The sequence below is a fragment of the Ailuropoda melanoleuca genome, chromosome 8 (assembly GCF_002007445.2).
Source record: "Ailuropoda melanoleuca isolate Jingjing chromosome 8, ASM200744v2, whole genome shotgun sequence".
In the NCBI taxonomy this organism is placed as follows: domain Eukaryota; kingdom Metazoa; phylum Chordata; class Mammalia; order Carnivora; family Ursidae; genus Ailuropoda; species Ailuropoda melanoleuca.
In genome coordinates this window covers 117,415,983-117,440,516 of record NC_048225.1, presented here as the reverse complement: position 1 = coordinate 117,440,516, position 24,534 = coordinate 117,415,983, and the positions used below count along the sequence as shown (strand labels likewise).

The window sequence follows — 24,534 nt, the reverse complement described above, 5'->3', positions numbered from 1 at the left end:
ATGTGAGTGGGGGGAGGGGCAGGCAGAAAGGAGAGAGAGAATCTCAAGCAGACTCCGTGCGGAGTGCAGAGCCCGACACAGGGCTCCATCTCATGAGATCGTGACCTGAGCTGAAATCAAGAGTTGGACACTTAACCAACTGAGCCACCGAGCCGCCCCAGTTTTTTTTTTTTTTTAAAGAACATGAGGTCTTCAGGAAAGATTACTTCCATATTTTAAATCTAAACTCACAATTCAAAGAAGCCCCCATAATCCCTTTTAGTTGTGAAATGAAGATTTGTCCTTATGTCCTAATATTGAGGATTCAGTGTTGCAATCCTTATATGACAATGAGTATCTGGGTGGAGGCAGGAGACAAGATTAAAATAATTAAATCACGCCAGTTCAAGTCATTCAACATTTCTGAGCACTTATTACCTGACAGGCACTGTACTAAACACTCGGAGGGGGGAATGTAAAGAAATCTGGTAGCTGCCTTCTTGGAGCTGATTACTAGTGGGATGGATTTTAGGTTAAATAAGAAATAACTGTGTTGGGTGTCATCAAGGCAAGACTACAGTTCAGCCAGTCCGCGCAGCTAGGGAAGTATGGGAGGATATAACAAGACAAAGGCATCTATGCAGTAAGAACAAAATGTCTTAGCCTCAACACCTGGAGCGCTACATCTGTCCCCTACTCTTCTTCTTCCTGTCCTAATCTGTAACCATTTGTGACCCTAAGTTTTATAATGCCAGCATTCAAACCCCCCAGAAGGTTCACTTCCTACTGGTGACCACATTTTGGATATGGACCCATCAACGAGATGGTCAATAACAGAATGCTGGTGGAACTCTTCTCCTGAAATAAGTAGGTAATGAAGTAGCGGAAAGTATCAGCAAACCCTCTTCATCCCTGAAAGATGCCTGCTTGCGGGCTCGGGAAATGACCACTCCCAGTCCACAGCCCGGCGTCAGACTCCAGGGCTGTTCTCGGAACACAGCTGCTCTCCTAAGCCTTGATTAACACCCCTAAAACACAAGGGCTTTCAATCATCTCTAAAATCTTTGTCAGCCCTAAAATGCCAAAAAGCTGGTTGTTGCACAAGGATTTACAGGAGTCAGGATGACAGCAATCTGAAGAAGGCCTGGGAGCTGTGTTCAGACTCATGGGTCTGAGCTCCGGCTGCGGCGCGGACCAGCCCTGGGGGCTCAGCTTAACCTCCCATCGTTCCCACTTCATCTTCACTAAAATGAGGACAGACCAAAATCTGTTTACCTTATAAGGTTGTTATGGAGATTAAAGAAGTAAGAGGACATGCTTGGGACACGGTAAACACTCAGTAAATGTTAATTATTACAAAAATAGATAGTAAGGAGTGCTGGTATTTCCTGATGGCAAATTACGAAAGGAGTATTTTTTTCAAACCATTCTCATATGAAACAACACTTGTGAAAATGTGATTAGTAATCCTAAACTTTTAAAAAAATATATAGTCTCTGATCCTGTCCTGGAAACATACATTGTAACATTCTAATTAAACAAGAGGACATTAGCCAATTAACAAGAGTACAACAAAACAGCTATATTTATCAAGGGTAAAGTCTCAATGTCTTTTCATTCTCATATATGTTGAATTGCTGGAACTGGGTAAGAAACAAAATATCACCCTAGAAAAGGAGGTGTAGTCCCAGAAAATTTCTGCAAGCCAGAGCCTTTCAAGGTGGTGTGTGAAACCAACGGAAAAAAACGGAGAGGGTCAGGGCAGGAGGAGCTCGGGTGTAGCAAAGCTCTAGTCAACAAATGAAGAAAATAGAGCTTGTGGGAACTTTCAGAACGAAGACAAGTTTAGTCTTGGATGGTAAGAAATAGGAAGAAAAGTCAAACTCAAGTGCTGGAATACTGTAGAATTTCTGTACAACCGCATATGATGAATTATTGGAACTGTTTCCTATTTTAGTAAGTTTATTTTTAGTAATGATTTTTTCCTAACAAATGTACTGATTCTCACTTCAAGAAATCTGTAAAACACTGAGAAGTTCAAAAAAATAAAATCACATATATCCCACTACCTAGAGATAATCACTTTGTTTCAGCATATCTCCTTCCAGTATTTCGTCTCTGCTCATCAACATTTCCCTGCGTGTGTCAGCATATCAAGATAATTAATAACAATAAAGTATTATATATATATGTTCTTCAAAGGGTGACCTTTTAAAAAAAACTGATTTGTAAATCTAAGTTGTAAATTCTAGCTTCTCTTTCAAAAAATGATCTTTTTTCTATTTGCTTCAAGTTATTTCTATTTGTTAAAAAAACAACAACAACAACAACAGAGGGGCCCCTGGGTGGCTCGGTCAAGTGAGCATCTGACTCCTGGTTTGCTCAGGTCTTGATCTCAAGGGTCACGGGATGGAGCCCCAGGCCAGGCTCTGTGCTCAACGGGGAGTCCGCTTAGGATTCTGCCCCTCTTCCTCTCCCTCCCCAGCTCTCTGGCATGCTCTCTCTCTCTCAAATAAATACATAAATAGAACCTTAGGGAAAAAAACAGAAATGAAGTCGAATTAAGTATTTTAAAACACTAATTACTTCACTAGGTGAATGGATAAGTAAGTTACGGCACTTCCAGACAATGAAATATTACTCAGCACTACAAAGACATGACCTATCCAGCCAGGAAAAGACGTGAAGGAACCATCGATGCGTGTTATTAAGTAAAAGAAGCCAATCCGAAAAGCTACATACTGTATGACTTCAACTACGTAACACCCTGAAAGAGGCACAACTATGGAGAGTGAAAAGATCAGTGGTTGCCAGGGGTTAGCAGGGAAGAAGCACCAGCAGGTGGAGCAAATTTTTAGTGCAGTAAAACCATTCTGTGTGGTACAATGGTAGATACATGTCGTTATAATGTCAAAACCTACAGAACACGCAACCCCAAGAGTGAATTGTGATGCAAACTGTGGACTCTGCATGATAATGATCTCAGTGGAGGTCCATCAACAGTAACAAATGTAACAAAAACAGTGGGGAAGTCCCTGGGGGAGGGCAGGCAGAGTGTACGGGATTTCTGCACTTTCCTCTAAAAACTGTTCTACAAAACAGAATCCACTTAAAATTTTTGAAAAACATAATTTTTAAAATCACTGCAATAATGAATGCCTTTGGTAAATGTTTAAAGAATGTTTTTAGAAATGATTCATTTAAAAATGCTATTCCCTTTCAGAAAGTGTTCCAGTTTCAGTTTAAGTACTATTGACCCTGAAGTCACAATGAAACAAGTACTTGACCTGGTGTTAAAATTCCTAAGCCGAATCTCTTTCACTGCTATAAAACCTGTCAGCGCAAAGTAAAACCAGTTATGTATGCTATAATCACCAAATTCGTCTTGTTAAACATCAATAGGTACTGATGAAGACTGTGGCTAAATTAAGCTCAAAGTCAAGTTGACTTTATTTTCCAACAATATACTCTTAGGGAAATATGCAGACACTGAATCATTTATTAGAATTATACAAACATCTGAGAATGAAAAGCGCAATAACCCTTCTCAGGAAAGCCTTTCTCTCTCCTCTCTCTCTTTTCCTTAATTTTAAGGAAAACCACCTTTGCTTTATGGCTTTTCAAACTATTAATTTACGTAATATCTTGGCTCTTTCCCACTACATTCTTTCTCCCTATCTTTTGCAATTTTTTTTATTGCAAAAGAATAAAAAAAGCTCAGAGGAAAATGGGATAAAGTATAAGTGAATTAATCTAATTCCTATTAACTGACCTCCTAAGATTTTTGACTGATTTAGCGGAAGAGGAGGAGGGACAGGGCATCTCAGTGAAAAAGTAGGAACCGCAGTTTAAAATCGGACTTGTGTATTATCTATGCTCTGACAGCCCTCCGTGCAGATGACACACATGTTTAAGTGACAAATCAGTTTTCTTTCTTTAATTATCTAAATATGACAGAAAAAAATGATTTACTGCTTAGGTGCATTTTTACCACTAATTTCATTCAATGACGTATCTCTGTCACAGTCAAAGATCTGGTTGGACATCACAAACTAGAAGGAGTATGACTAAACTCCACTGCTACCACTGAGAGCAGGTTTGGATGAGTTTCAGTGAGTTTTCATGGAGTCTACCCAGTCAGTGGTGCTAAGCAGAAAGCATGCTTGCTGCACGGAGTAACGTGAAACCACTCCACAAATCAAAACGCAACGATGCTTGCAGCGGCAATTCTCACCAAGGCCACAAAAGCTAAAGCACTCAGGAATATGAAAACACTATTTTGCATATGGCATACTTTTCCTGAAATTCAGGATGCCGCCCCAATGTGGTAGATAAATAACTCTTCCTCTGATTTACAACACTGCTTAACCTACCTACTTTATGAAGTGTTATTTGCCTACATTTTCAATATAATTTAGGAAAACAAAGTACTTAAACTTGCAGTTTTTTCTTAGATAGGGTGGGAGAAACTTACGAAATAATAATTCTGAAAATTATTAAATAAAAATTGTAAAAGATTTTACCAATATGTAACTTGTATGTGGCCATAATGAATTACCATATACATTTTAGCTGTAATTTAGAGGAAATGTGAATTTACATGGATTTTGCTTTTCACATTTCCTAAGCTATTAGAAAGGCACCTACTAGGAGTCATAGTTTTACTAATAAAAAAAAAATCAGAAAATGCAACATTTGCAACTCTACTTGAGACTTCCTTTATTATTTCCTTATCCCTGGATGGTTTTCGTTCTTGGAGACATTTCGAAGTTGAACGGCTAGCATTAAGGGTAACGTCTGCCTGTAATGCTGGGTCACTGTGCTGAGCTAGATGGCTTATGTTGTCCTTTCTTGACTGACTTCATTTCACTTATTTATGGAATTTTTTCATATCATACTGTTATTTCCTGAGCACCAATTTTTACTTTGCAAACAAGCTAAATAAAATATCTTTATTGCAGGAAAAAAAAAAAAAAAGTAGTGAGGCCCAGGACCAGAAGTACACTTTTGGTAAAACTAGAGGACAATCCCTTTCGATCCCTTAATAACGGCCAGCTGCACAGACAAGCTACTTTCCCACATTCTCTTGCTCCAGAAAGCAAGCAGTATCTCTTGCGCTGAAGTTGTCCCTAAGTAGCAATGTGAGGAAGTGTCTGTCCCCCTTTCCCTGCCACCTACCTCCTTCCTGTCTTTAACCTCAGAGTGACTTCGAGCTTTATTCTTTGTCTTACCTCTGGTGTTCACTTGGTATCCGTAAGGATATCTGTCTTCTTAAGCATCTAAACACAACCCTGAATGTGTGCCTGCTCCTGCTTCTCCCTCCTAACTCCTGCCTGGTCTCTCCCTTCTCTTCATTCAGTGAGTCAAGAGTGCGCCCCAACTACGAGTAAGTACAAAATCAATCAGCTGTCTGCATAGAGGGGGGAAGAGATGTGAAAAGGCAAGGCTGTATAAGAAAAATGACAACTAAAAATCAGGGTATGTAAGTTCTAGTCTGACACTACTAAACTATGTGACCATCATCTAAGTTGGCTCTAATTTAATCTCATTTCTTGTTTTGAAAAATGACGGGGGTCAGACTGTTTCAGTAATTTCTAAACTTTACAGAACCAATGCCTTGGGACTGCCAAGTGAGTCAAGGAGAACGAGCGAGTTGAGGGGAAGAAAATTCCCATTTTTAATATATCTTTTGTATGGTGGTTCAATATGAAATTTCATTTGGAAAAACAGAAAAAGTTTAGAAATCACTGGATTAAATGATCTCCAAGGGCCCTTTCAGATCTAAAATTATACCATAGCAGATTTTTTATTTTCTTTCCTGCTGCCCCCACCAAAAAAGGCTTTCTTCCAAATATAGAGAAAATATATCCCTAGATCACAGATTTCCTCTGAGTAACTTTTATGTATTTTCAAAACTGCCTGACTGGTTTATAATCTATTATTTAAAATTACCTGGAAGAACATAAGACCATGAAGTTCCACTATCAAACCAGATGTCCAAAATATCCTGACCGGGAGCATATTCCAGGGCATCAGGACCACCAACCTAATAAGACAATGTGGGAAAACATTTTAATTATGCAAAGATCACAATACATAGAATAAGGACCAAAAAAAGTCTTAAAAAAAAATCAAATGCTTTCTAGCATTAAGCTCATATCTTAAAATGAAATTTAAAACATTTCTAAGTATTTTGCAATTCAGTACAACCACCTCATTTGCATGTAAAGATGATTGTGGCCACTTAATTACACGTTTACTAACACAAATATAAACTCTTTTCATTTCTTGAAATGATCTTCTAATTTGTATTTTTTCATGTGTGATGAGATCAGTTAACTAGAATTCAGATCCCACAAAATCCTGACGCACCAACATGAGGAACTACGCGCATACTCACAACTCTATCTGCTTAGTCAACTACACCAGTTAAAATCAATCTTGGCCCTCAATAAGATAACAAATAACCCTTGACCTCTACTGCCATACTAAATACCACGCTTCTTTGGTGAAACAGAAACGTCTACTCTCCAACTGCACTGGCTCCTAATTTATAGGGAATAAACTCATTAACTTTACACTACGATAGAACAACTTAAACCCCAGGAATCCCTCCTGTTGTCATTAACTCATGTAACGCACACAGAGGCTGTTAAATACACATGGAAATTTACCTGCGATAAGACTTCTTCAGGAAGAAGTTGCTCAGGGGGAAGAGTCCACCAGACATCACTGCCATGTTGTTCCACTAGTTTAATAATATGCTCAGTGGTTTGGCTGTTTTGGGAGGGAAAAGGCAGAACTGCTCAGTGAACTACAGTGATCAATACCCATCTTAAAATTAAAAAACAGCTAAAATAAAAAAAGAAAGAAAGAGAATAGTTGTTTTCCCCTATCAGCAGAATATTTTTTTTCCTATCTTTTCCTCCAAACGTTAGCAGTATTATCTTCAATTACTTGTTTACTTGGCTGTGACTGTCACCTTAAATTCAATATAAATAAAATCAAATTGATCACATGTACCCTTTTAAAAAAAAGACTTCTTCTGATATCCCTGTTTTAGTTACCGATTTCCCTATTTCTATCAATCTATTTTCTAACCAGGGATGTATATTCAAAACCTCCTAATTATCTCCCCCCTCCCTCCAAAGTCTGCTCAAATCCAGATACCACATCTGTCCAGTTCTGCTTTTGAAATCTTACTCAAATTTCTTCTTTGTTCTGTTCTGATACAATATTCATCGAACCGCATTGCCTCAATACTAGATCAATGCAGTGGTCTGACTTCTCCTCTATTCTCATCTCAATTAATTTATTTTTTTAAAAAAGATTTGAGAGAGAAAAAGAGAAAGGACACGTGCGCGTGGGGGAGAGGGGCAGAGGGAGAAGAAGAAAGAGTCCCAGGCAGACTCCGCGCTGAACTCAGAGCCCGAGGCAGGGCTGAATCTCAGGATCCTGAGGTCATGATCTGAGGCGAAACTTAACTGACTGCGCCACCCAGGAGCCCCTCATCTCTTTAATTTAAACGACAGGTCTTTGACAGCACGGTATTCCTAAAACTGCTTTTATCACAACAATCCCCTTTCCAAAACTTCCAGCACAGACAGGACTAAGTCCAAATTCACCTGCATAAGAGGCAAGGCCACACTAGAGCACGGACTTAAACAACAGGTATCCGGGCCTCTATCCTGACTCAGCCACTTTTTACAAGTACAACCCTGCAAAAGTACTAAAACTTCATGTACGACCATGCACAAGTACTAAGGCGTCTCTGTCTTGATTGTTCCTTCCGTTAAGGAGAATACAATTCATTTGTTCAAAAATATTTACTGAGAACCTCCAATATCACTGTTTGAGGAAATGGAAGTATAGTGGCTGACAAGGCAGGTAAAATTCCCGCACTAATGGAACTTACACAGCAGCGATCCCAGACACTCCCCTCCTACTGCCCGTAAACTAAATGAGATGATCCACGAAAAACCTAGCATGGTGCCCAACATACAGTAAAAAGCCAATTAATACACATCAAACGAATACTGAAACTGACCACATCTTTGGGAAGATACACAATTATAAATTATTTGAAAATTAAAATCAGAGAAAATTTATACTAAATTTTCTCACAGGAATAATGTACTTTTAATTTATTATCACAGTTTTACTGACATTACAACTTCCTCTAGTTGCTTTCCATTGAGTCAGGGGACAGATAATGGTCAAGACCATGGACCCTGGAACCACACAGCTTTGGTGCAGTTCCTGGCTCTACCACTCACTAGTTATGTGACCCTGGGCACAACACTTAATATTTCTCTATCTGTTCGTAAAATGCAAATAATAATAGCATCACCAAGACAGCTATTATGGATATTAATTAAGCTTATATATGAAATGCCCAGAATAGTATCTGGCACATACTAGTAAGTATTAGATAAGCATTAGTTATTATTCAAACTGATTCTTTGAAGCAATAGCTATTATTCAAACTGATTCTTTGAAGTCAGGTAAATTTAGACAGTAATTTTTTTTTTTTTAAAGATTTATTTATTTGACAGAGATAGAGATAGCCAGCGAGAGAGGGAACACAAGCAGGGGGAGTGGGAGAGGAAGAAGCAGGCTCCTGGTGGAGGAGCCCGATGTGGGGCTCGATCCCACAACGCCGGGATCACACCCTGAGCCAAAGGCAGACGCTTAACCGCTGTGCCACCCAGGCGCCCCTAGACAGTAATTTTGTTAACCAATTACCAAAACACATGCCCTTTCTACCACATTCCATTAATGCAAATAACTAAGAATTAACTGCAGGCCTGTCAGAATCGAAGTACAAAGAGCAGTGCACAGGAAAAGCTTTACATTCTTAATCTGGATCTGCTTCTCACTAATCATGACTACGCAGGGCAAATCATTTAACCTCTCTTGGTCTGGTAATTCACAGATAAAATGTTTATGAAAAAACTGTTGTAGGAAGCAAAAATCAAATGGGTATGATGAATTAGACAGGCTCTCAAAACAGAAATTCGAAATACCTAAGTTTGTATACTAGGAAGGATGGATTGAAAATGTATAATGTTATCAGCATCTATTTTAAAGAAAAACAACAATAATGTTAAAATGGGCACAAGTCCATATTTCTTGTAGTCATGCATTTTCAGTGGACTTTAACAAGAAAGATAAACTTTAGTGATAGGAAACCATAAAAACTTTGTGCAATACCTAGTTATACGACAATATTTAGTTACATATTACTATCTTATATAGTTTGCACAGAACCTTTTAACAGTTAAAAAAATAGGAATATACTGGAAAAGAAAATATGAATGACCTAATGCTATTTTTCTAAAAGAACCCCCTCTACAGAGGTACTGGCAAAGTACATTTACACAGACACAATGACAGTAGATATGATGTTTGTATCAATTCTGAAACTATCACAGAAAAGAAGGATTCTAAGTATGAGGGTCATTTTGACTTCTTATTTTTACAATGTTATCATTACACTGTAACTTTAGGTAAAGAGTAACATAAAACAGTAAAACAGTTTTTAATGTACTGGAAATAAATAAATAGAATGTACCGGAAAAAATAACACAAAATTAAAAGCAAAAGGTTCGGATTTCAGATTAATTTAGGAAATAAGGAAGAGCTATCAGGATTAATATTATTAATCAAAATAAAGGCATTTAGGTGTATACCTAACACATCGTATTTTTGAAAGCACTTTACAAGCACTATCTAGTTAGAGACACAGAAAAAAATATTTAATAGCTCCTGACAGATACACTGTTCCCTGCCTTGGGGATCCTTCAGTCATGAGCCTACATAAATAACATAGTTAATGCCAGGCCTTAAAACTGTGTGTCCTAAATCATGGTTCAATTCTGTTTTTACTTCCCTATTCAGCTTCTCTAACTCATCTATCAAGACAGCCACTGTAACTGTAAATTCACACTCCTGTTCTCTGGGGTTTGCAAAGGCAAAAAGACTATCTATTACCCCATGCACAATGAACCCCTGACCCAGAGATGAAGTTAGGGAACCAGTCAGTCTCCAGAGATTAGAGTGTTGACAGAACAAGCACCCAGTCCAAAGACCAGATTCTACCTGTGAATTATTAGGTACTGACAGGAATACATCATAGTATTTTTCTGAGCTTGAGTTTCTGTGGACACTGGGAAAAGCTGTCAGAAAGAAGGCTGTGTGAAAAATTTTATTCTTAAAAAAGGATAAAGTCCTAGTATTTTACTCAGTAACCTTAAAATTATAGATGATGCCCATCCATTTTAGAAGACCAAATCCGCCTCCAATGAGACCAAGTTCTTTTTTTATATCCCTAAATGGCAGATAATTCAATGAAGTTTTAGAACCGTAACTAAAGGTACCAAACAATAAAGAGCCCAATTTTGCAGCTGACAAGTTATTAAGGCAATTATAAAATCCTACCAAGTTTAGAGACCCATCTCTAGTCTAACCAAAATTGAAGTTTTGTTATATTTTCTTATAAAGATATTAGTGACTCACATATACAATTTTTTAGTGTAAGAAGCATTTTATATACATCTTACTTGCAAATACACTTTAAAAAAAAACCTGGTAAGTCTCTTGTTTCGGTGAGGAGGAAAGTTTATTTGACTGTTTTTCTTTTCGTTTACCTAACAATACTTATTAAAAATGACATAACCACACAGTGTTACCTACACTAATGAAAATAATCCTGCAACAATTAAAAAGCTGTCATAAGTAAAATTACACATTTTATGTAGTGTAAGTGACCCAGTATCTTCCCTCATAACATATGCATATAAATCTGGACAAAAGAATATTTTATGCAATGTATCCAAAAGAAACATGAAACACTTCAAAGAGGGGAAGAAGGTCTGCCTCATCAACAGAGCAAGTCTCACGAATATTTAGAGCAAACTTGCTTCCTAACTTTATATCATGAAATATGAAAATACGATGTACTAAATGTACTTTAATATGCATTATGTTCTGCAACTCAATTCCGTTTTGAGATCTTAGAACGTTATATTACTTGTATTTTTGAAAAGAGGAAAAGAAGCTAGAGATAATTCTGGAGTTCGAGGATAAAAACTGAACACAATTTTTAAAAAACCTAACAAAATTTACGATAAATAAGAATGCAGACTTCAAAGACAACACTCCCACAATCTAAACAAATCAAAATCTAAGTGCACAGATTTGGTACCACAAAATGAGAACTTTTTCTTGACTTGTACTGTGAGGGTCTGAATGACCCTAAAAAATTGTGGAAGAGAATTTTAAAAACAAAATTTTCAATAAAAATAAATATAAACTGATAACCTACAAACTTGAGGTAACTATCCCAGATTGTAAAATAAAGATAAATTTAACGTTAGTTCAAACAAAATCTGCAAGGATAATTTGGAAAAGAAATACAAGTAAATGCTACACAAGTGCTTAAAAGACAGTGTAATGGTGTAGCAAAAACCCAGAAACAGCCAAATACCAGGATGGGCTACATTTATTTGATTTTCATACATAGGGAACTAGGCAATTATTAGGAGCTAAGCTAGCATTTTTATGGCTGCACGTTCATTCTTCCAAAAGTCACTTAGAGTATTTCTTTATATCATCATGGTCCTTTATAATCAACTGTATGAGACATCCTTACATATCTATCTTTACACAAGAGACATTAGCCTTATTTCCTTATGGATATTTTACAAGTGCAATTGTTTATAATGAAACAGAGATTATGCTTTAAAAAGTTTTAAAAACAATTTTAAACAATATCTGTTTTAAAAATAATTCGTATTTCTTAGTGATACTGGATATTTTTCAGGAAAAAATATAAGGAAAAAGTCAAAATTTGTCTTTGGAAACTTAAGAATTCTTCCCTTATGTTAATAATATCCTATACTTAACACAAACGTATAGTTAACTTATAACCTAAAGATCAGTCTCAATTACTGTTGATAAAAGTGGGTGAAACCACTTATCACTACATAATCTATATACTTCCATTTTAATGCTGTTATTTCATAAAGCAATAAATCCGTCATAAAACTTTGTACTTTATGCGAGGGCCTTATCTAAACACACGCATGACGTGTCCCTTCTTAGGTTTCAACCAGTGAAAATCCACTGGGTAGTAACACCATCCAATCATTCTAGACTTTGATATCAACTGAGCTAAAGGCTTATTTAGCGTGTTAATCAGAAATTAAGCAGCATTAAGATCACTAAGCAAGAAAGAAACTGTTGCTGTCATTCTGTTCCCTGTGTTTTGTCTTTATTAAAGGAAAAATATTAAGGATTATAAGACAACTTTTCTTCTGCAAGTTACTGGAATAAGAATGAGGTAAGAGGCTAAATGTTTCTAATGTATTTACTAAATTTATACATTTAATTCTAGAACACAATGAAATTTTAAGGGGGGATTCTATTTTTAATTTAATCCTAATACTTATGTTTCAAAGGCTCCAGGAAACAATTTTGGAGAAAATTTTTTTTTTTTTAAAGATTTTATTTATTTATTCGACAGAGATAGAGACAGCCAGCGAGAGAGGAAACACAAGCAGGGGGAGTGGGAGAGGAAGAAGCAGGCTCATAGCAGAGGAGCCTGATGTGGGGCTCGAACCCATAACGCCGGGATCACGCCCTGAGCCGAAGGCAGACGCCTAACCGCTGTGCCACCCAGGCGCCCCTGGAGAAAATTTTTTTAATTTAATGAACATTATAAAATTTTGTCACCAAATGTCATTATTATTAACATGAGCAAAAGGTAGTTAAAGCCAGCACTCGGGCGCCTGGGTGAGGCAGTCAGTCGAGCATCTGACTCCTGATTTCAGCTCAGGTCATGATCCCAGGGTCTTGGGATCAAGCCCCGCCATCTAGCTTGGCACTCAGCAAGGAGTCTGCTTGGGGTTCTCTCTCCCTCTGCCCCTCCTTCCTGCACGCTCTCTCTAAAATGAATAAATAAATCTTAAGGAAAAAAAACACAAAAAAACCTAGCACTCAAGCTGAACTGGAAATTCCTTGATTGCTTCTAGTACTTTTCTCATAATTTCTAGAAATCAGGGGCTAAGTTTCCTAAACACACAGATTATTGCACTAATACTGCTGAATTGATAAAATCATCCAAAATAAACAACTTCTTTTTCTTTCTAGGTGGCAAATGTTCCCAAATTTTACCTTTTTTAATGCTAAACAGTATTTACCTTTATTAACTAGGAATAGATTTCTACCTAAATTATAATGGCAGATTCAGAAAAATCAATGTTAAAGTCAGAAATGGAATTACATCTTGAGCAAATACAAATGGGACTATAAAGTGCATATGAGAACATTCATTCAAACCAAAATTAAACATCAGAGTTTCAAACCTACCAGTCTCTAAACCTATTTAGAGTGTGAATAAATCAAGATTTTCTTCTGTGACACAAGTATAATTAAGACTTTAACTTACAGACTTTCATCCAGAAAAGCAGAAGGAATCTCTGGTGTGTTTAATGGGGTTATCAAGTGTAACAGCAACTCCATGTGGACTGTGTGTTAATTTCCAGTGGAGATGCTGTTACTTTTGATGGTGACCAACACACTACAACAGACAGACCCCAGAAAGACAGAAAATCATAGTCACTTGATTCTGACTTGCTTATGGAGGAAAAAAGATAACCTTTCATGCTATCTTGAAAAACTGGCAAATAATTAAGAATTAATATCTGTCTTCCTAAATCAAGTGTCATGTCACACGAAGGACCCAACAAAGAAAGAAGATAAGAGTCATCACTAGGAAACGGTGTACAGGAAAATGACCTATGAACTGACAGACAATTTGGCTAAGTCTGTCTGTCATTTTTGTAGGCCAACATCCTGTATACCTCTTCTACGTCAAAATCAGAGTTCAGCCAGCATCATGCAAGCAACACAATGGGAGATGCACGGAAAACAATCTGTAACATAATCGTATGGATATATCAACTGTAAATAAAATGCAAATAACACCTGATGAAAATTTGCTTGTGTTTTTCTGACAAAGCTCACATTTATTTTACCTAGCTTAGCGACCACCAATCGACTTATGTACCATTTTATTGTCATGATTAAATAATGGTCAAATAAACCAATTTGCTCCTTACTAATATATACATATGACCACCTGAACCACTTTGAGGAAATTCCCTAAAAATCCCGTCCTCAAATGCTTAAAAAGAGAAAAAGAGAGAGAGAGAGAGAGAGAGAAACAATGACAGTGCCTTATAAACATTCCTTAAAAGAAAACTCTACAGTGTGGAATTTTAAACAATACTTGTGTAAATTTATCTGAACTTTAAGGTATTAAGGTATCAGTGGCTCACATCTGAACATGCTCTCAATTATAAGAACAATGTGAGCAACAATATTCAGGACAAAGAGCCTTAGCTCTCCAAATGAAGTAGTAATACTGAAGTAGCCTTACAATGACTTCTGGCCTTTAACCTCCAGTTTCTTTTCCTAAAATATACTCTCGTTCCTCAGGCCTATTTAAAAGTTTAAACTACTTAACTTACTATTTGAGACTCAACTACAGTTTCCCCCAACCAATCTTTCTTGGCATTTATCTAAAACCCTTCTCGGGGCGCCTGGGTGGCACAGCGGTTAAGCGTCTGCCTTCGGCTCAGGGCGTGATCCCGGCGTTATGGGATCGAGCCCCACATTGGGCTCCTCTGCTGGAAGCCTGCTTCTTCCTCTCCCACTCCCCCTGCTTGTGTTCCCTCTCTTGCTGGTTGTCTCTATCTCTGTCAAATAAATAAATAAAATCTTTAAAAAAATAAAAAATAAAACCCTTCTCGACACCCCACAGTCCTAGTACGGTTCCTATACAGGTGCCATGCTTTCCCCTTCCAAGCCCTCAGCTCCAGCCGATCCCTCTACTTGCAAAATACTTTGCCCTGTTTCCTATCTAATCCTCAAGCCCCTACTCAAATGCCATATCCTCTGTGAATAAAGCAAATGAGCTGTTTTATGGTTCGGTATTTGCCCAAGGCAGAGCATAGCCTCTAGTTCTTCCCTGAGCCATGTGGCCATAAGGTGTCAGATCACCCATGAAGCAATGATAAAATGTGCATTTAAACTGAAAAGGAACTGGGGCTGCTGGGAGGCTGAGTTGGTTAAGGGTCCAACTCTTGATTTTGGCTCAGGTTGTGATCTCAGGGTCATGGGACTGAGCCCCACATTGGGCTGTGTTCAGTGAGGAGTTTGCTTGAGATTCTCTCTCTCCCTCTCCCTCTCTCACCCCACTCGTACGCGCACAGGCTCTCTCTCAAATAAATAATCTTTAAAAATAAACAGTAAATTGAAAAGGAACTTTCACACAAAAAAACAGTAAGAACTACCTAATATATGGCTATAGATGATTAAAACAAAAAAACCCCAGCCCACTTTAATCAACATTTTAAAAAAATCCTAAAATACATGCATTCATAAAAGGACCACCCAAAGAAACACTGATAATGCTGACAAGGAGAAGTAGAACATTTTCACAAACGTTCTGATGAACCCCAAAGTAGGGGCATTCAACTCTATGTCTACAGTCTCTTGAACTCCCTGTCATTCCTTCCTGGTTTCCATGCCCTCAAAAACCTCACTGGATCCTCAAGCAATAAAACATAAAAATATTTACCAAAATGGGCTCAAGCTTTTGATTCATGTTAAAATATAATTTAGCAAAAATTCCATTAACCAAATTAAAACAAAATTACTCAAAGAAAATGAAAACTTAAGATGTATTCCTAAAAGGAATGATTAATATTCCCCTTTTCATATCTGTTAGTAACAGCAATACCGAAAACCTCCCTAATTTACTAGAAGATAAACTAGCTAGACTATGATCTCGCTATCATCTCAAAGCAAGGCCCATGTCAGTCTTGTTCACTGCCTCAAGGAAAGTCTAGCGTCTGGATTAGGAAAAAAATCTTCTTTCCACCATATAAGTTTTTCTACCCTGAACTGTTCACCATGTCCATATATTATCTTTTCAAGGGGCGCCTGGGTGGCGCAGTCGTTAAGCGTCTGCCTTCGGCTCAGGGCGTGATCCCAGAGTTCTGGGATCGAGCCCCACCCACATCAGGCTCCTCTGCTAGGAGCCTGCTTCTTCCTCTCCCACTTCCCCTGCTGTGTTCCCTCTCTGCTGGCTGTCCCTGTCAAATAAATAAAATCTTTAAAAAAAAAAAAAAAGAAAAAAAGAAAAAACCTTAAGGAAAAGGGAAGAAATAGTTGGGAAGGTAATCATCACTAGAATAAATGTAATTTTGTGCATTTAACTATATTACAGTTTCTTAAATTTTAAAGGATCTATAATTACATAATGTCATTTCTATTGAAAAAGACAGTAGCCTAGGGGCACCTGGGTGACTCAGTGGGTTAAGCGTCTACCTTCAGCTCAGGTCATGATTCCAGGGTCTTGGGATCGAGCCCCGTGTAGGGCTCCCTGCTCAGTGGGGAGACTGCTTCTCCCTCTCTGCTGCTCCCCCTGCTTGTGCGTTCTCTCTCTTAAATATATAAATAAATAAAATTTTAAAAAAGAAAGAAAGAACAAGACAGTAGCCTAAAGTAAGAGAGGGATTCTAATTCCTAAAGAAAAATTGCATACCAGGATCCCCTCCTGAACACTGTTCATCTTTGGATTCCTGACACCTGATTCTAGCACAATGCTACAGGCACACAGAAACAATGAATTCCCATGGAAAAAGTATCAGAGCCTCTGCTTCTAAGTATCCATATTGAAAAAATATAGTTGTTAAAATTTCAACCATATGAAAGCACCTTGTTGAAATTATATTTTACTCCCCCCCCGACAAGACTGAATATATGATTTAACATGTATCAATTCTCAACAGTCCATTTCTCTACTTTTGAAGAAAACACAGCTCACTTTAAAATGCTGAAAAATGCAGAAAGAATTTTACCTGTTGATCAAGAATTCATCTTTTGTCTTGTGATGAAACACAGGGATTGGAACACCCCAAACTCTTTGCCTTGATATGCACCAATATGGCCGTCTGTCCATCGTTTCAACCATGGCATTCAGTGCTGATCCAGGAATAAATTTCACTTTTTTTAACAATTCCTGCAATTGATTCACAAATCAAGTCCAGTGAGAGTAAGCAGAACAAATCTTCCAGAATTGCCATGACTTTAATCCTAATGATTATTTATTTTGGATGTTTATAGTCATTCACATGTCTCCCTTCCCATAGCCAAAAAACTGAACTAAAAAACAACAGATTTCAAACCAAATGAAGCAAAGTTAAAACAGGGCCACAAAGGATCTAATAAATAACATCAAGAGCAGACTTCACCATTAGAGAATGTGACAAGAGATTGTATACTAACTTCCAAGCACCCTAGAACAAAACTGCCAATAACAAGGTTAGCAGAAGCATTAAACTTCATTAACCTGTAGTTAAAATCCATTCAAACTTGATTTCAATGATAATTTTTAGATACTTAAAAAATGAGTCACTGTTTTAGGTTAATAAATAAGGATTACAATAGAACCTAATTTCACATAGTAATGGTTTACAATACAGAAAACACTTTCTAAAAGTCACAATTACTTCCTACTTACTTACTCTCTCTCAAGAACTCCCCCTACCTCCAGCCCCACAAACAGTTGTTTTTTATTTCAATCATTTGTCAATTACCAAAAGATGAATTGGATAGGAAAATGTCCGGTAATAATCTCCAGTTGCCCACTCTATACAAATCCAGAAAATGTAAATTGCTTGCAGAGCTTCAAATTGCCAGGTCAACAAATTAACCAATTCATTGCAGTTATATGTTAAGATGAAAGCAGTAAAGTAAAATATCTTCATTATCAGCCTGATTAACAAGTAGATATTTGAGCTCTTTCATTCAATAGAAGTTGTTTACGACACACACAAATACATATTTATAGTGAATGAAAGAGCTCAAATACGTATCAGTATTTAGAATACCCATTGTAAAGTATTTGTTAATTCAAAGCAACAATTTTTCAAATGGATTGCAATTTCAAACTTAAGGAAGCACAGGGTTTTTAGACAGTTTTACTGAATGTTTACTATGTGCGACACTGTTCTGGAGCTTTTATTCACTTACCCCATGAGGTAGGCATTATTATCACCTCCATATAGATGAGGATACTGAGGTTCTAAGAGGTTAAACCACTTCCTGAACTCAGTTCTACCCTAATTCTATACCACTTTCACCATACTGGGCAGGAAATTTTGACACGCCCCTTAACCTCTTTAAGCCACACATGTATAATGAAGGAACGGAAATCCTAGATCCTTCTAAAACTGCAATTTTATGAAACCAAATCACCAAATCATAATAGCAGCAATCCCTCCCTTTCCCCAAACCCTACCTCAGCCTCACAAGCAACCCTTTAATGCTGAGGGAATAAAAACCCAACACTCACAATAGGATGTCTCTTATACCTTGGCTGTGGCCTTGATATCCGTGATATGTACAAACCACTGCTTGCTGGCACGGATAACCACTGGTTTCTTAGTCCTCCAGTCATAGGGATAGCTGTGTACCAATTTCTCCTCTTTCAACAAATGCTTTGAAGCCTGAAGCATCTTTATAACTTGAAAAAAATCAGTAACAATTTACATTAGACATAATTAAGAAGTACTATGAAAATCCTACTAACTCTCTAATTCCCAGGAGTACTAAACCTGGACCAGTAAGTGCCAGTCGGTAAGAGTAGCCACTTACCAGCTGTCAAAGGCATAATCTAGGACTCTCCAGGCAAAAAAAGAAGAGACTATAAAACCTTAATTAGACTCCAAATTAAGCCATTCTCATGGCTTTTCACTGCAAAGGAAAGATAAATTGGATAATATCTAAAATTCTACATTTGAAATTCATAGTTACAGCCTTTCATACCATGAATCTTAAAATGGTCTCCAAAGAATCCAGAAGAAAGCAGCTATAGTGGATTGAATTTTATCCTCCCAAAAGATATGTTCAAGTCCTAACCCTTAGCACTTGTGAATGTGACCATTTTGAAAATAGGGTCTTTGCAGATGTAGTCAAGATAAGATGAGGACACACTGGATTAGAGTGGGCCCTAAATCCAATGACTAGTGTCCTAATAAGAAAAGACGATACAGAGAGACACACGAGAGCAAAGAACATGTGACAATGGGGGCAAAGATTAGAGTGATACAGCTATAAATCAAGGAATGCTAAGGTTTACCAGAAGCCACCAGAAACTAGGAAGAGACAAGGAAGTTTCTTCCACTGAACACTGAGAGCGTTGCCCTGCCAAAACACTGATTTCAGACTTCTAGCCTCCAGAACTGTGAGAATAAATTTCTATTGTTTTAAGCTACTAAACTTATGGTAATTTGTTCAGTAGTCCTAGGTAAGTAATATACCACATTTAATTAGCTTTAGTCTTAGTGTGGGCACAGAAGAATCTCCACAGTACCTGGTCCTTGGATCCATAATTATAAAAAGTCAGAAAGCCAAGTCAAGGCTGGAGGATCCCTAAGAGCTTAAACACATAAACAATGCTAACATGTGCTCAGTGATTTTCAAGGGTTACAAAAAGAGTAGTGTCTGATACAGAGTGAACATCTAGCCTCAAGCTGGGTTTTATCCTGCCACAAAACTAACTCTGCTGTAGCCCTTAAATAATATCACTCCCTGTTGACTGCCCTGCTTTGCTTCGCCAAACAGAGCAACCTCAAAGCAAAAGATGACAAAGTCCCAACCTTGGTTTTAAACAGGCCAGTGATGGATATTAAGGAGGGCACGTATTGCATGGAGCACTGGGTGTTATATGCAAACAATGAATCATGGAACATTACATCAAAAACTAAGGATGTACTGTATGGTGACTAACATAATAAAAAAATTTAAAAAAAACAAAAACAAAAACAAACCATGTGGCAAAATAAAATACAACTTTAGATTTTCGTTTCTAAGGAAAGTGTACATGGGAGAACAGCCAGCAAAGGTTTCTGCTGGCTTCTTTTCAGAAAATGTATATTTACGATAACAACATTCACAAGACTCACCCACATCTGTTCCCTCTTCAAGGACAGCCTTGTTTTGAAGTTCGGGACCTGCGACATCTGTGAAAACTCCATCTTCATCCACTAAGCAATCCTGCAAAGGGTTATTTTCAACAACTGAAGTACCAAAACATTTTATCCTATGCCAATCCCCAGCAAAACAATATATGTAAAACATCTCAGTATAGTTTTTCACTACATCGAAAATCTGGGTACTTCTTACGCAGTTAACAGAAATTTGTGGATATGTACATTTAAATCACAAAAGGCAAAAGGTCTTATTAAAATATATACCACAAGTTTATTTTTTTTTTAAGATTTTATTTATTTATTTGTTAAGACAGTGAGAGGGTGCGCACAAGCAGGGGGAGTGGCAGGCTCCCCACTGAGCAAGGAGCCTGATGTAGGGCTTGATCCCAGGACCCTGGGATCATGACCTGAGCCAAAGGCAGACGCTTAAGCGACTGAGCCACCCAGACATCCCATTCCACAAGTTTAATTAAAAAAAGTAAAATCCTCAAAAAAATATTAGTAAACCGAATCCAACAATACATTAAAAAAATTATAAACCACCATCATTTGAGATTTAGTCCTGGAGGCAAAAGTGGCTCAATATTTGCAAAATGATCAATGTGATATGTCACATCAATAAGAGAAAGGATAGAAAACATATGATCATTTCAACAGATGCAGAAAAAGCATTTGACAAAGTACAACATCCATTCATGATAAAAAAAAAAAAAACTGCCTGCAAAGTTGGTTTAGAGGAAATATACCTCAACATAATAAAGTCCTTATATGAAAAACCCACAGCCAACATCATACTTAACGGAGAACAACTGAGAACTTTTCCCCTAAGGTCAGGACAAGATAAAGATGTTCACTCTCACCACTTTTATTCAACATAGAACAGGAAGTTCTAGCCTCGGCAATTAGACAACATAAGGAAATAAAATGCATCCCAACTGGTAAGAAGTAAAACTCTCGTTATTTGCAGATGACAAGATACTACATATAAAAAAACGCCTGAAGACTCCACCAAGAAACTACTAGAACTGATGAATGAATTCAGTAAAGTCGCAGGACACAAAGTCAACTTACAAAAATCTGTTGTATTCCCATACACTAATAATGAGGCAGCAGAAAGTGAAATTAAGAAAACAATCCAATTACAATTGTACCAAAAACAATCCAATTACAATTGTACCAAAAACAATAAAGTATCCAGGAATAAACTTAACCAAAGAGATGAAAGACTTGTACTCTGAAAACTATAAAACACTGATGAAAGAAATTGAAGAGGACAAAAAGAAATGGAAAGACATTCTATGCTCATGGGTTGGAAGAATAGTGTTAAAATGTCTATACTACTAAAAGCAATCTACAGATTTAATGCAATCTCTATCAAAATACCAACAGCATCTTTCGTAGAACTAGAACAAACAATATCAAAATTTGTATGGAACCACAAAAGACCTCTAATAGCCAAATCAATCTTGAAAAAGAAAAACAAAACTGGAAGTATCACAACTCCAGATTTTAAGTTATATTAAAAAGTGGCAGTAATTACAACAGTATGTTACTGGCATTAAAAAAAGACACAGGGATCAATGGAATGAATAGAGCAGAAAACGCAGAAATAAACCGACAGTTATGTAGTCGATTAATCCTCAACAAAAGAGGAACGAATATACAACGGAAAAAAGACTCTTCAACAAATGGTGTTGGAGAAAGTGGATGGCCACATGCAAAAGAATGAAACTGGGCCACTTTCTTTCACCAAACACAAAAATAAACTCAAAATGGATTAAAGACCTAAAATGTAAGACCTGAAACCACAAAAATCTTTGAAGAGAGCATAGCCAATAACGTCTCTGACATTAACCGTAGCAACATTTTTCTAGATACGTCTCCTAAAACAAAAGCAAAAACAAACTATTGGGACTATATCAAAATAAAGTTTCTGCACACTGAAGGAAACAATCAGTAAGACTAAAAGGCCAACTCATGAATGGGTGAAGATATTTGCAAAGGACATATCTGATAAAGGCTTAGTATCCAAAATATATAAAGAACTTATAAAACTCAACACCCAAAAACAACAAATAATCCAATTAAAAATGGACAGAAGACATGAACAGACATTTCTCCAAAGACATCCAGATGGCCTGACATGAAAAGATACTCAACATCACTCATCATCAGAGAAATGCAAATCAAAACTACAATGGGGTATCACTGTATACCTATCAGAATGGCTAAAATCAAAAACACAAGAAACAACAAGTGTTGGTGAGGATGTGGAGAAAAAGGAAGCTTCACGCATTGTTGGTGGGAATGCAAACTAGTGCTGCCACTCTGGAAAACAGCATGGTGTTTCCTCAAAACGTTAAAAATAGAACTATCCTACAACTGGTAATCACGCTACTGGGTATTTACCCCCCAAAACACAAAAACATGAATTCAAAGGGATACATGCACTCTATGTTTACTGCAGCATTATTTATAATAGCCAAACTACAGAAGCAGCCCAAATGCCCATCAACAGATGAATGGATAAAGAAGATACACAACCCACTGGAATATTATACAGCTGTAAAAAAGAATGAAATGTCATTTGCAACAACATGGATAGAGCTGGAGAGTACAATGCTAAATGAAATAAGTCACAGAAAGAAAAATACCATATGATCTTACTCGTGAAATTTAAGAAACAAACAAAAGGAAAAAAAGAGAGGGAGAGAGAGGAACTAAGAACAGACTCTTAACTATTGAGAACAAACTGATGGTTACTAGAGGGGAGGTGGGTGGGGCGTGGGGGGAATCAGGATGCGAATTAAAGAGTACACTTAACATGAGAAAAAATAAAATAATGTTTGAAAAAGTAAAATATACTAAAAACACCTTTCACTTGGTCTCTATTAATAATGTCCAGTCTATGGCAAGGTACGTATATCATGCTGACTTTGCAATGCATCTTTAACTAAATGGAAGAACTTCCTAACTGGCATGTGTAAGATAAATTTAGAAAGGACTGTTTACTTAAAACAAAAACAAAAACAAACAACCAAACTGTTCAATTAGTAAAACCTACTTGCCATTTTTCAGAAACTAAAAGTAATTTGTCTATGTGAATTTATACTTTGAAAGAAAAAAAAATGTCCCCACTTAATATGTATTTTTTAAATTCTAATTTTGTGCTGATTTTGTGTTAGGAAAATCTTTCTCAATTAGTATGAATTAATAAGGCACTAGGGTACTGAAAAAACCTAAGCATTTCACAACTTAATTATAACAAAAAGTGATTGCTTATCACCAAAAAATAAGTTTGCTAGTTAGGACTTATCACTTTAATTCAACAAAAGCAATTATTAAAAAGGAAAAAAAGAGGCAAAGTACCGTGGGCAGGTTGTGCTGAGACGCTACACTGAAATCTTCCATACCGTGAGCTGGGGCTGTGTGAACCAACCCTGTTCCTTTTGTCATGGTCACATGATTTGCAGGTAAAAGAGGAGAGGCTTTATCAGGAATTAAAGGATGAGCACAAGTACCATTTTCCAAATCTACACCTGTGGGGAAAGAAAACCATAATCAAGACTTATTTCACATGACAACGCTTCTCCCTCTTCAACAATAGCAACAGAACAGCAGGTGAAAGGTGCAGGATCTGGAACAAGACTGGGCTCAAACCTCCGCTTCCCCTTTTACTTGCACTGTGACCTTTAGGAATCTATAATACGTGGATAATTACAATTCCTACCTCAGAGGGTTGCCATGAGGCTAAATTGAGGTAATGCATTTTAAGTATGCTGGGCCCTTAGCACACAATACCTGTCACAAAGTAAGTGATTTAAAATATTAGCAATTATTGTACCGTAACTCAAATGGGCCCTAGAAGATTTATCTAATTTATGTACGGCTATGCACCTTCTGGAACATAAGGACAGAGAAACTGTAGATAAACAGATCAATGATCAGTAGGTTCTAACACTATCTCTGTGGGAATTCATTGTTATTGTTTTTCATAATGTTACCCTAAAAAGATAAGAGATGATAAATAATACCTAACAGTCACTAGGTACCCACGGTGTACTGGACTCAACAAAAATTCTTATTTCGTCTTCATAATACTACAGAACACCTAAGATTATCTGCAATTTACAAATCAGAAAACAAGAAAATGTAGGCAATTTGCCTGAGGTTAAATGGCTAATGAATGATTGAATTAAACTTCCAGGGCAAGTATGACTCTAATGTTCTATATAGCTTCAGCCCCTTTAGTAATATATCGTACCCATCATCTATCAGTTTTTCTACACCATCAGTAACATATCCCACCTCTACTGCTTCTTGACTTGGGTTCACATGTTCTAAAATTAACATAAATAAGTCTCCAAACTTTAAAAAGATTACCTGGCTCTACCTATACATTCACCAAGATGTACTAAATAAGTGTGTCACCCTATCTACTCTTCAATAATTAAAGAAATGTCAATGGCCCCCTAACTCCTAAGATCTT

At 37.1% G+C, this 24,534-nt stretch overlaps 1 protein-coding gene across 1 annotated transcript in view; it reads right to left on the bottom strand.

The window, feature by feature from the left end:
• IARS2 (isoleucyl-tRNA synthetase 2, mitochondrial) overlaps positions 1-24,534 on the bottom strand; it is a 55,991-nt gene that overhangs the window by 13,013 nt on the left and 18,444 nt on the right. Inside the window, exons 9-14 of the mRNA XM_034667204.1 lie at positions 23,415-23,584; positions 20,019-20,109; positions 18,426-18,577; positions 16,911-17,071; positions 6,654-6,756; positions 5,932-6,025 (exon numbers count right to left, since the gene is read on the bottom strand). Coding sequence (XP_034523095.1) covers positions 5,932-6,025; positions 6,654-6,756; positions 16,911-17,071; positions 18,426-18,577; positions 20,019-20,109; positions 23,415-23,584 — 771 coding nt within the window. The remainder of the gene's footprint in view (positions 1-5,931; positions 6,026-6,653; positions 6,757-16,910; positions 17,072-18,425; positions 18,578-20,018; positions 20,110-23,414; positions 23,585-24,534) is intronic.